The 12,630-nt window shown below is 40.1% G+C and overlaps 1 protein-coding gene across 1 annotated transcript; it reads right to left on the bottom strand.

Annotated features, from left to right (window-relative positions):
- Window positions 1–551: 551 nt before the first annotated feature.
- LOC147161764 (ER degradation-enhancing alpha-mannosidase-like protein 3) lies at window positions 552–12,297 on the bottom strand. Its single transcript, XM_086097109.1, has 21 exons — window positions 12,131–12,297; window positions 11,609–11,785; window positions 11,478–11,523; window positions 11,118–11,218; window positions 10,370–10,409; window positions 10,159–10,271; window positions 9,913–10,066; window positions 8,883–9,017; window positions 8,477–8,582; window positions 8,098–8,195; window positions 7,840–7,965; window positions 7,675–7,758; window positions 6,981–7,064; window positions 6,565–6,689; window positions 5,950–6,115; window positions 5,492–5,649; window positions 5,302–5,413; window positions 5,021–5,191; window positions 4,124–4,289; window positions 3,853–4,044; window positions 552–2,638 (listed from the first exon to the last, which is right to left on the bottom strand). The coding sequence occupies exons 2-21, from the start codon at window positions 11,704–11,706 to the stop codon at window positions 2,508–2,510; spliced, it is 2,406 nt and encodes an 801-aa protein (XP_085953235.1). The 5' UTR covers window positions 11,707–11,785; window positions 12,131–12,297; the 3' UTR covers window positions 552–2,507.
- Window positions 12,298–12,630: the final 333 nt, after the last annotated feature.

The raw sequence follows: 12,630 nt of genomic DNA, 5'->3' as shown, positions 1-12,630 counted from the left end.
AAAAACGCAATAGGGAAATGTTTTGATCATTTATTCATAGAAACCGTCAGCAATCTTTCTACATAGTGAACAGTATTTACAACAAAAACAAGTTTATTATCACATGACAATTTTTAGAGGCAAAAACAACCTGGAATGTCAACGTATATTTTTATGTAAACGTCAGTTCTGTGGTTCCTAGAATTCCGACCGCTTCCCAGACCTTGAAGGCAGCAGTTTTCTGGCCACGCAGACGAGGAAACAAGTGCAGCAAACGGAAACGTGATGACGTCTCAAACCGGTTGGATAACATCAACATCATAATCGTAATTGCGGCATTTACTCTCTGCCTACAGAGGCCAAGAGAGCGTCTCATGTTTTTCAACACAATTCAAAATTCCATTTGTTTTGGTTGTGTGTATAATGTCACTGTCCATTACATAAACACGGTGTGGTCAGTGTGTGAATTATTCCACATGTTTTGTTTGCTGCACCTTATCAGCACAACGCCAAATCTCGACAGTGATACAGTAGAATATTGTGCATTAATACAAAAAACAAAAACAAAAAAAAAGAGATCATAATTTGTTATTTATTGACTGCCTTTGCTCTGAGAAAGGAGCCTTTTATGCTTTTTTTTTTTCTTTTGGCACATTTCAGCCACAGATGACAGCTCAGGAAACTGCTGACTGCAGTACAAAAACAAGAAAAATATTACTTATCAATTTCTATGCATGAACAGCAACAAGCACAGTCCTGAGGTATAAATGTTGTTCAATTCCCACTCAATGCAGATGCATTCTGTCATAAGGATTAGTGAACAACACTAACAACAAAAACTTGAAAATCAGCAGCATGATGGAAAAGTTCCACTGTGCAAACAAAAGGAGAGAAAAAAAATTATATTCTTCACAAGCCAAACATGCAACATAATGAACATACTGGATGAGAACTACACATTTATGTTGAATAGCTTCCTATTAATTATGAATTGGAAAATAGCCTTTACAGTCTTTGCATCATTCTGGCATTCTAATGACCGGACTGAGATGTTCAAATTTAATATTGACAAACTTCAACACAATTCAAAAACCTCATAAATGACTAATTAACTTCTTGCATAATGCTGCTTTTCAATAATGATTATTAGGGCCACACTGTTAAAAAAAAAAAAAAAAAAAAAAAAGAATGGGGTAGATGCCACGGACTTCCGACTTCTGGGTTTTACACATCAGCGCCGTTTCCGGCCAATGCTGGCCACGTTCCAACACTCGCGCCCCCACCCCTGCGCCCCCCCAAACGTGCGCTCCCGCTCATAGGCGGAAGGGCGAAATGCTTCGGCCACAGAGACAGACACTACACACTCGCAACCTCGCACCTGCCGACGGGAACGCGCAACCATGGGGCGCAAAGGTGAAAGTGCAAGTACTGGGACGCGGACCACACGTCGCATACCGGAAACGGAAGCAAAGTTGATGGGTGAAAACCCGAAAGTCGGAAGTTCCGCCTCCTCCGTGGCATATAGTCCATTACAAGAATATAGTCCTAAATTTATGAGCACAAAGTTGTAATATTACAAACAAAATAAATTTGTAAGTAAGTAAGTACTAAACTCCAACTATTACAAGTAAAAATGTTGGCCAATAAAGTTGAAAAATTAGCAGAGGAAAAGTGTTACCATTTTAAAAATAGTCATCACATTATTTTAGTCTTGTAATTGTCCTTTTTCCACCCAAGTGTGGCCTTAATACTCCTTTTTTAGCATCAAGAACTAACCTGATAATAAATCTGAAAATTGTAATGTAATGTGAATCATTTCAACTCAATATAATAAAGATTGCACACTTAGTAGCTGGGAAAATACGTAATTGTGCAAAGCCTGAAAATACAAGACCACTTCTTCCTTTCTTGGAATGTGACCTAGTAAGGACAATAACATGGTGGATGTATTGTCACAAGTGACTGGAATATTATGTCTTTCAGTGAAGAAAATACCAACACGTATTCGTAATCACAGAAATAAAATACTCGTGAAATTCCCTGAAGTTGCGTACAAATACAAATTACACTTCTTTTTTTTACCTTACGTATTGAAACATTAATTAACATCCCAGCTAGTATTTCTTTTTAATTAACACTTAAGAAAAAAGGTGCAAAATCTAGATTAAAACATTGCATAAGAACTACCGTACATGAACCCTCCTGGAAGGTGAGGTATCATATTAAGTCCCGAGTGAGTTGTCGAGACCAACAAGAGCGACACGGGAGCTTCCATCAGGCAGCACGAGCCCAGAATAATAAACTGTGAGAACAGCATTGGCCTGGATTGACCTACTTTTGTCTCGTCTCAAAAAGGGAGCATTAAAGCTCCATTTTCACTGCCATTGTGAGCGCGTGGCCGTCCGCTCTCTGAGGCTCCTGCGGTCGAGATTCATTCAGCGGCACGGTTTCGTGTTTTGACACGTGAGTGCGTAAGGCTCATTTGCACACACTACTGTATAGTGCAACGTATGCTGCTCATGTTCATCTCATTGGAGATCTTCACTTTCGTCAAGAAGCAGCTTCATAATGGATTGCTCCTCCTCCTCCTCCTCCTCCTCCTGGTCATCATCTTCAGAAAGTCTCAGTTTAATGTTAAGAACAGGTTGGTCTGTCTTACCTGGATATTAACATGGAGAGACAACAAAAAGGCTTAGGCTCTCAACATTACAGCAAATTTTCTTTGTATATGCCCACACTAGTCTAAACACGGTATTGTGATTAATACTGTTTGTTGAATAATAACTGAGCAAAATAACCCACTTGTTTTCAGTCATTAATAAAAAGACATGGCCCCAAAAACTGCAAACGTATATATTTTTAAAATCATTTATTCTCCCTATTATGCCATTGCTAAACTGAGTAAATGAAAACTGAAAATCCATGCAAGGTGAAAGTTTTATTGTTGTCCACTTGGTGTCGACATCCTGTTCCACTGTAGTATTTGCGACAGGGTGAGTATAGATTTAAAAAGCACAACGTGGCTGGTAAGTGACGTGGGTGTCGGTGAATGAGTCTCACGTTGGCTGGCTGTTAACTGCAGTGACTTTAGCACGAGTTGTGGCTATCGACAGCTCATGTGTAAATGTGGTAATGTTTTTGTTTATTACGTTCTAACTAGCAATGGTAAAAAAAAATTAAATTAAATAAAACAATCCCTGAGATTTTGCTTCAACCTTTTTTGTCATCAAATTGAGGCTAGGTTTAAAAAAAATCAAATCAAATCAATTTTCCTTTTCAAGCCCGATATCGATTCATAAAACATGAACGGATTATTTTATATATACGTTTTTCCCATACATTCACACATTTTTTTTGTACCTTACTGTTTTATTTATTTATTTACTGTTCACATGAATTTAAAAGTATTTTCTTACATTTATGAAAGGCCTGACTGATTGCACTTTAAGACAATTCAGAATCTTTTGTATTAATATTTACAATTATTGAATTAGATTGTGAAAATATTTTCACCTCATCCTTGGTGATGTCAAGGGTTGTGTAACACTTAAGTGATTATAACACGTGTTGTTTCATGAACTAAATCATTTGACCAGTTACTATCTCCGCAAAATGTACTTTGGAATTATTTGTGGAGTTTTTATCATGTTCTTGACATTTAAGAAGAATGGATGCGCCATAATTAATCAATATATGATTGAAACGAAAAAAAAAAAAAACCACAACAAAATCAAATCGAATCAATTGAGGAAATTAGAATCGATACCCAGCCCTCCATCAAAATTTTCATGTTATTTGATTATTTGTTGCAGCCCTGGGACTCTAAATAGCAATAACAAGTTGAACACTGACAATCTTTTCCTCTCGTCTCACCGTGTCCCAGCTGCCTCTCGTTAGGCAGCAGCAGCACTTCTACATTGCAGTGTTCCTCCAGGGCTGCGGTGAGCACGGCGCCCTCGCGGCTGAACAGGAAGACCAACGGCAGGGCGATGTCATCGGTGGAGCCGCCGTCGCCGACCATCTGGAAGAGCGGCGTTTCCTCGCTATTGCTTCCTTCCCTGTGGTCTAAAGAAAGACAATGACGGAATATTGATGAAGATTGCATTTGAATTCCGGACTGCAGTGAAAATGACTTGAGGCGCACCGATGAAGATGACTCCTATGGCGCCCGCCTCCTGCAGCCGGCGTGCTTTTGCTGCGAACATGCAGTCGCCGCGCAGCGCCAGGGCAATGTGGCCTTTAAGCTCAGCTGGATTTTTTAGTGGCCCGCATGCTGGGTAAGGGGACGCCTTTGCTATGCTGCCCTTCACCTGCCACATAGAGTATGTTAAAGAACAACAGTGGATGTCAAAAGTGAGAGGATATTGATGTCAAGAAAGTATGGCATGTTCAAAGTTCAAAGATCGCTTAAGTGGGCGTGGGGTCATTTTTAATTCATGTAAAGCACTTGAGGTTTCCTTTTTGTATGAATAGTGCTATATAAATAAAGTTTGATTGAAGACAATTGAAGACAAGGCTCTTTGATTCAATAATACTTTTACAGGTACTTTTTATTTACCATTTAATTTTGAAATCTATTTTATTTTTCTAGAATTTAAAGTTAATGTCTGTAAGCCATTTAACGTATTCACAGTAAAAAAATGGCTGTTTGACGTCTATGCTTGTCAATGGCAGCAAAGTATTTAACATTTCTTCTGTACCAAATATTCAAAATTTTCTTTAAAAAATAAAATAGAGGGGTGTCATGGCTTAGTGGTAGAGTGGCTGTCTCCCATTCGTGAGGTTGTGGGTTCGATCCTCACCCCTGGTAACCATGTCGAAGTGTCCTTGAACAAAACACTGAACCCCGATTTGCTCCCAGGCCATTTAAAAAATAAAAATAAAATAGAATGTGTTAAATAGGAAAAAAAATGTATTTACAAAATATTTTTTGTAGTAATTTTAGAGCTGTACTTTTAAGACTGCAATATTTTCAATGAGAGTCATCATACCGTCATAATCTAAATATCAGCCATGTCTAATTGTGCCATGAGAAACTTACGCCGTGCTCTCGCTTGGTCAGGTCCGTTCCAAACTTGGCCGGGCCCGCCGTAAGCACGGTCCTCCCCAGAAATGGAGGGGATATAAGCTGCACCACATGAGGCACCACTTCCTCCTCCTCAAGTGTTTGCCTCACCTCAGCCACAAATTTCATCCGGTACACCTCTTTGTGCTCCAAAAAATAAAAAATAAAAAAATAAGTAGATTTATGCTTGAGCTTTTTGCAAAGTTGTACTCTGTGTTGTTCACATGTTAAACCCAGCACCAAGTAACTTGAAGTACCTTGCTGGTGTCTCCAGTGCTGAAATGATTCAGTGGAGTGAGAGAAATGCCCATCCTTTTCAGGAACTCCACTGGTTCGATGCCACTATCATGAAGTGGTAATTCAATTTCTCTGTGCGCAAACATTAAACGTCACAATAAAAACAGAACAGGAAAACAGCCTCCATTTCAAAAAAACGAAAAGTCCCACCTGATTGGTAAGGGGTGGACAGCTCGCCCCACGCCCGTCAGATACTTGTAGCTGTCCCGGATGCTTTTGGCAAACGAAGGGTTGTTTGGGAACAATGTGTCTGTGCTCGGGCAGGTGTATGTAAACAGATCCTCTTCATGGGAGGCGGCATGAGTTCCCTAAAGCATCGTGCAAACAAGTTTCAACACACACTCCAACTAACAACATTGCAGCAGTATCTGTACTGTACAATCAAGCAACGTAAGTAATCTTGTCTATTACGTATTTCAACGGCGACGGGAAGTGGAGCGTCTGGTGCTGCTCCAGTGTTAATTTTCAAACTTGGAAACAACTTTACTGATGCACAACCAACAGTTGATGGCATATTTGAGATCAGCCCTGTTTGTTGGTCCACTAAGAGAAACAGCTGCATTTTGCTCGACTGCTGATATGCGTCTGCCATCGATGAGCCCACTGACCGTTTTGTTGCCTTGGCAAGATGGCTGCAAGGTGGAAAGAGACACGGGTAGAAGGTGGGCTTCCGTGGTAAAGATGTAGTCGTCAATATTGATGGGAAGCTGTGTCTTCTCCGTGAACAGCAGGTACAAGTATTTGAACATCTCCGCCAGAAAGAATGAGTCCATCCTATGCATAAAATAGAAATGTTTTGACTAATTAACTTTATTTGTTTACACTTGCAAAACGACACAATACGCTCACCGGTCATACTTTCAATATTTGCACCTAGCAAACAAAGAAAAAGTAGCATTTGTGCGATTACCCACTTTGTATTTTGTCTATCAATTTGTCATACTATAAAAGTACTTCCTGTCATATCACAAAGGTGTCACGAGATGGCAGCAACTTACCCTTTTTTCCATAAAACCTTCTGCCCCTGTTAACTGTCGTCAATTGTCTTCAAATGGTGAGTAGTTTTACTTTATTGTAGTTAGGTTACAACTTCTGAACTTCTCAGACTCATTAACTTTTACATGCTGACCAGCCCAATAAGAAGAACAATAAGAACAGTTGAATCAATTAAGGCGCTCTTTTACATGGTGACCAGAGCTTGCCCAGTAAGGTAAGGACAGTACCTGTCTTCATGTGTCCCAGTGCGGACATCTTGCACAGCAGCAAACCCACAAGGCACTCTGGCATAAGCATTGAGTTTTTCCACAATGGACTGGCCCACTCTGAGGTAGTAGGGGTCGCCGGTGGCCTGCAGAAGAGGATCTTGAATTCAGTCCTTACCATTAATATTATTATTATTATTATTATTAATATCATCATCAGTGGTTCTTAGAATTAAATAAAGACTGGACTTAAATATTTTAAAATGATCCGTTCTTTACAATGAAATGCAAATGCATTATATATTACTGTACCAGTACTTGTATTTAGAACAGGCTGCATGTATGTTTTAAAATGTTGTCAATTTTACGATTTTTTTTTTCTTCATGTGAGAATCACTGCACTACATAACATGGTTACTATCAGTCAGCTTGGTTACCTTATAGAGGTAGTAGGTGCTTTCTGCAAACTCTGGTCTCAGGAGGTGTTGGCCCCAGTGAACTCGGAATTCTGCGGTAAAAGCCTACAGAGAAAATAATCAAAATAACTATTAGTCCAGATACATCGCCATGAAGTAGACTGAAGAAAATATAAACAGCACAGTAAAAAGATTCATAATGATTGAGCCATTTGAGTTGGCTAAAATCGAAATATTGAATACTGAATATAAAATAAAATAAAATAAAGGAAAAATATGCTGATTTTATTGTATTTTTAAATGAAATTTGTGCTGGCCTAGTTGAACTTGTGAACTTGGGATGGCCCAAGAGAGTCACGTAATGGCCTCAGTTCACTATTAATGTATAGCCCTGGTATAATGCACTACACATGTATTTCATGATTTTTTTCATTATCATTTTGATGATTATAGCTAATGAAAACCAAAGATTCCCCATCTCAAGAAACTTCAATATTACAAGAGAATACCGGTGATAAAAAACAAAAACAAAATATAGAAATTAGGTAGGAATTTGTCTTCTGGAAAGTATTTTGTGGTTTTAAATGAAGCTGTGTAATATTAAAAAAAAAAACACTCTTAATTTTCTAATTTATTGGATTGACCTGTGTACAATCACACATTGAGAAATACACTGAGGACCTTTTAATTGTATTTGTATCTTATTTTTTTTTACCTCTGGAAGAAACTTGTGCTGTTTGGTGACTTGGTACAGCATCTCATGGGTTTCAATGGCTGGTTTCAGATCTCCTCTCAAAACCTGTGCAAAATGATAAAGACAGCTACTGATGTTTTGACAACAGTTACTTGTGACTCTTTCAAAAAACAATAACGAACAAACCTGTAAGCCAGGAAAAAACGCCAGCAGCGAGTCCATCCAGCTCCGCACACTCACAGTCGGGTTGTGCATGTGCACGTTGAGCAGCAGGGGAGGCTGACTGATGTACTTCATAATGGCACTGTAGTGCTGTACAGGGCAAACATGGTGAAAAATACGGTTGGTTAACACTGAGAATGTTAACTCGCAAACCATAAACAGGCGGGGGGGGGGGGGGCAATAGAGAGGTGCTTGAATAGAAAATTACAATGGAGAACCTACAACGTTAAACCTTTCCAAAAAAACATCGTCTCCCAGAAGAATGTAGGCCTTCATTAAGTATTCATAGTACGAGTCGATGCCAGCACCAACTCCGCTGTCTGCAAACACAAATTCAGATCAGATTACTACTGAGCAGCTTGGAATACTAAAGCATATTCGGCTAATATGACACAGCATAAGCCATCAATGTTGTTCACTTGAGGTCGACATCCTCACGTTCCAACTAGAATATCTGTGAGTTTAAATGTATGTGTCTTTAAAAAAGGTGGGGGCTGGCCTGGTGAGTGACATGGCAGTAAGCAAAATCGTGTAGCGATCCTCTATATGAGGAAGTATAGTACGTGTGCATGTATGTGTGTGTGCGTTCACATCGCCTCACCACGTCTGACCCATTCCCCATTATGGATATTAATGACAGTCCCGACCAGGTCACTTCCTTTCTGTCGCCTCTCCCAGAGGACATCCAGAGCTCTCCGGGCATGGTCCTATAAAACAGTAAGATGTTTGTTTTGTTTTTTAAATAACCGTCAGTTAGAAGAATGCACATGATTGGTCTGTGAGGTGCATTTATCTATGAATTTTGACTCATCATGAGACTGCATTATTTTCGTGTTTTATGTTATTTTTTGTTTTTATGTTATGGTTTATGTACGCAGCAATGGTTGCAAAGCCGAGTTGAGTATGCACAAAAGAAGAAAAACACACTTTAAAAAAATATATTTTACCTGAATGACTCCTTTGGCAAAACTGCTACTTGTCAAAACAAAAGAGTTTTTGCTAAGTACCTCAAACACAGATTCTCCTGACAGTCTGCTCAGGGCTGCAAACTCCAGGATCATTGTTCCCGCACAAGCAGTGCAGGTGTCCGACTCGGTCCCTGTGCGTGAAAGTGGGTTCTGCACTCCATAACGCAGATTCACCTAGAAATAAAAGATTTTTCAATGTGTCACTTTCAATTTTGAAACATTCACCAGAGCTAAGATGTGAATGAAGTAGCAACATGACAAGTGGCTGCCATCTATGTGGCTTTTTTTTTTTTTAGGGAATGGTGGATATTTTAAACTAAAACTTGTCACACAACCTGGAAAGGGAGTTAGTTCCCCGAGTAGAAGACCAAACAAACAGGTCGAGTAGAGCGCTGAGAAATAATTATGTCATACCATTTTACTGTGATTTGAATATGTTTTTTGACCGGATTTTGTATTGGTGAAAAAAAAGACAAAATTTTCCAACATAAAAAAACAAAAATTCTTCAGAACCCATCTTCCAATTTTAAAAATTCTTGATGCACTGTACTCAGGTTGAAGTGATCATTGCAACCGGACACAGCAAGTCATTTTTGAAGGGGAAGTCAACCTTAAACATTTCTTGACAATAATATGCTATACGTGACCTCACTAGTCTAAACATGACATTCTGATTAATATTACATTTATGGAATATGAGTTATGAAGCAAAATCCAGCCATTTTTATCCATCTCAGGGGGCGGTCATTTTGCTACTTGCCATCAACTGAATATGACAACACAGTTGCTCAGGGCTCAGGCGACGACCAATCACAGCTCACCTGTTTTCTGAAGCTGAGCTGTGATTGTCTGTTACCTGAGACCCGAGCAACTGCGATGTCATTTTCCCACAACAGCAAGTGGCAAAATGGCCGCCCTCTGATATTGATTAAAAAAACGGCTGGATTTTGCTGCTTAGCTTCGAAAATATTACTGTCAAGAAAGTTATTGGGGGTTGACTTCCCCCTTAAGGAGTTAGCTGTCAGGTTGTGAGAGCTTAAACCAAAGCTGTGAATTCTAAGTGTAGTACCTTGGGGTAAGGAAGGCCACTTGAGGTGTTGAAGGCAGGTAGCAACCTATGGCCGAGCTCCGTAGCCATGCTGAGGAGCTCATTATCATACCATTGCATCCTCCCACCACGCTGACGGAGTAGGTCAGCCATCACATGAGCCCCCAAAAGCCCCCTGGAATAATTCAGTGAAGTCAGGAAAAGTGCAACTCCGCGGCTCTGTTGTTTTGTTTTTTTGTATTGCATGTACAAAGTTAGCATATATACCCCAAAACTCTGATGTTGGTCTCAAACACTGATACCACCACGTCATTGTCCAGGCGCACATCCCGCACCGCTTTCCTCACGGCATCTTCAAAGTCATCCAGCTTGTTTAACACCTTCCAGAACACAAAGACACAAAGGGACGAATGTCATGAGCGGATCATATTTTAGGAAAACTAAAGAGACAGAACAAAGGAAGCAAGCAAGAACTCACCACCAGGGTGTCGAGAGTATCGATCAGTGTAAGTGAAAACCTGGAAAAATGGGAAGGAAAAAGGTCACAACCTTATCCAGGCTTACAATTTATGTTGTAGTTCATCCCAAAGGTGTTTGATGGGTTCAGGTCAAGTTCATTCACACCAAACCTTTACAAACGTTCCTTTAAGAACATTGCTTTGTGCATTATGTGTACCAACAAGAGCTTCCGTCAAACTTTTACCCCAAAGACGGAAGCACAAAATTTTCTAAAAATTTCTCAGTAAGATTAGGATGAATTAAGACTTTACTGTGGTATCTATGACTTTGCGTTTGCATGGCTCAAAAGGCGGGGCCTGCACTGGTAAGTGCCGTGGGTGTCAGCAAATGAGCAGTTTACAGCAGCAGCTGTGTTCAACCCTGGGGGCATTACAATATGTTCTATTAGTGATGGCGGGCTACACCAAATTAGCATACATTCATATGTTGCCTTGTGTTGGCAGTCACAATGTAATGTAAAAAAATAAATAATAATAATCACATTTTTGACATTGCCTGTCTTTCATGGGCTCTTTCCTCCTGGCTCACCACCATCGTGCCAAATTATTTTTTTTACAAAGTGGTGTGTGTGCATGCATCAAAACATTATATAGTCCCTGTGGAAAAAAGGATCCCTACAAAGTTTCAAGGCAAAGATTATGCTCAATCTTTTTGTAATAAAATTTTCGGCGCCACTCGACAAATCATTGCAGCCCAAATATACATACTTCCCCAAGGAGTCATCGATGTCTCCACGGTTAGGCTCCTGGCCTCGTACTCTCCCTCTGCAGCTTAGAGGCATCAGCTCATCTGCTGGATAGGCGTATTTCTGGAACGCAGAACAAAATATGCAACTTCATGTTGATATACAGGATCTCTTTGGTTGAGTCTATCTTTATAGTTTATACATTAGTACAGTATGGTATAGTAGTAATAGTAGTTTGGTCTTGGCCTCATCGGTTTAGCCCTGGTTTACAACAAAGTTCCATTCCAAGGCAGCAGTTGGAAGATTTTGTAGTCTATAGCGAAGCAACAATAACACACAGGAAATGTCATAAGTATAGTAAATAATAGTAATTTCTACTTACCATGTAACTGCCATAAGCATGATCGAACATCTCAACAATTCGATCCCTACAAAAGAAGAGAGAAAACTTACATCAAAATAAAAATACTTTTGACAGTAACTCCAAGCTGTTCTAAGCCCAAAGTGTCTGACCTGATTGTGTTCTTCTCCTCTTTTGTCATGTGTTGATTGTCCTGACATCTCACCCAGGCAACAAGACCGACGATCAGTAATATTTGAAACCAACACATCTTCACTTATTTGGCAGTAAACTTGCGGCTGGAACATCAGTGGATGAAGGCTCTCTCCCTCCCCCGGATTTCCAGAGAGCTGGATCAAGTCATGTTGAGGTCACACCACGTGAACGGGGTCGTTCAGATCGCCATTATATAAACAATGAAAGCAATGCGAGGCTAGCTAACCTGACAGTCGATTACCCGACAAAAACACAACCCAAAGACACTAGCCACTTGGCTAAAAAAAAAAAAAAAAAGTCAATATGAAAGTGTCAACAAAACAACTAGACTGTGACAAAAAAATGTCTAACATCCACTAGCCACGTATGCCCATTGCTAGCAAGTAGCATCCTATGTTTGTTCGCAATGCTAGCGTGGAAGCTAGGCGCAGCATGAGGAAGTAACGCGTCCAAAAACAAAAACAAAGTGTGAGTCTTACAGGTGAACGGCCGGGGACACGTCGCCAGGAAATACCCCGGCCATACCGGTCCCTGGCGTCCAGCAGGGAGCTGTCAAAACTTAAGACATCCGGGAGGCAGTCCTCAGTCCTCGGCTATGTAGGGAACGCCATGAGCTTGTAGTGTTGGTGACGTCACAACGTTTATTATGGCCAGGGCCCAGGAGTCCTCGAATACAAAGCTTAAAGGTCCACACACACACACTAATAAAATACATCGATGAGTCAAAGCTATGATACTGTGATATTCCACACAAAATGTCCTTTTCATTCAAAGCAACAAAATTACAAAAAAACCTCAAGTGTTGGCTGAGGCGAGCCTGATGATTGGTGAGCGTGTGTGACATAAAGATGAAAGAGCAAATTTGGATCAAGTTCATTCGGTCACTGAGCACTTAAAATATAGCACAAAGTACAAGCAAGGAAACTAGATGGACACATAATCAGTCAGGGTGTGAAAGAGTAAGTACTGTATGTTTATG

This window comes from Leptonotus elevatus, chromosome 15 (assembly GCF_054856555.1).
Source record: "Leptonotus elevatus isolate MCC_2025b chromosome 15, RoL_Lele_1.0, whole genome shotgun sequence".
NCBI classification, from domain to species: domain Eukaryota; kingdom Metazoa; phylum Chordata; class Actinopteri; order Syngnathiformes; family Syngnathidae; genus Leptonotus; species Leptonotus elevatus.
Note: the sequence above shows the minus strand (reverse complement) of the source record. Positions and strands in the feature narration are given on the sequence as shown.

Coding starts and splice junctions, on each gene's coding strand:
- LOC147161764 (XM_086097109.1), bottom strand. CDS start 11,706: ATGTGTTGGTTTCAAATATTACTGATCGTCGGTCTTGTTGCCTGGGTG. Junction 7,759..7,839: donor CGTTTTTTCCTGGCTTACAG/GTTTGTTCGTTA, acceptor CATTTTGCACAG/GTTTTGAGAGGAGATCTGAA. Junction 7,065..7,674: donor AGCACAAGTTTCTTCCAGAG/GTAAAAAAAAAT, acceptor TTTTCTCTGTAG/GCTTTTACCGCAGAATTCCG.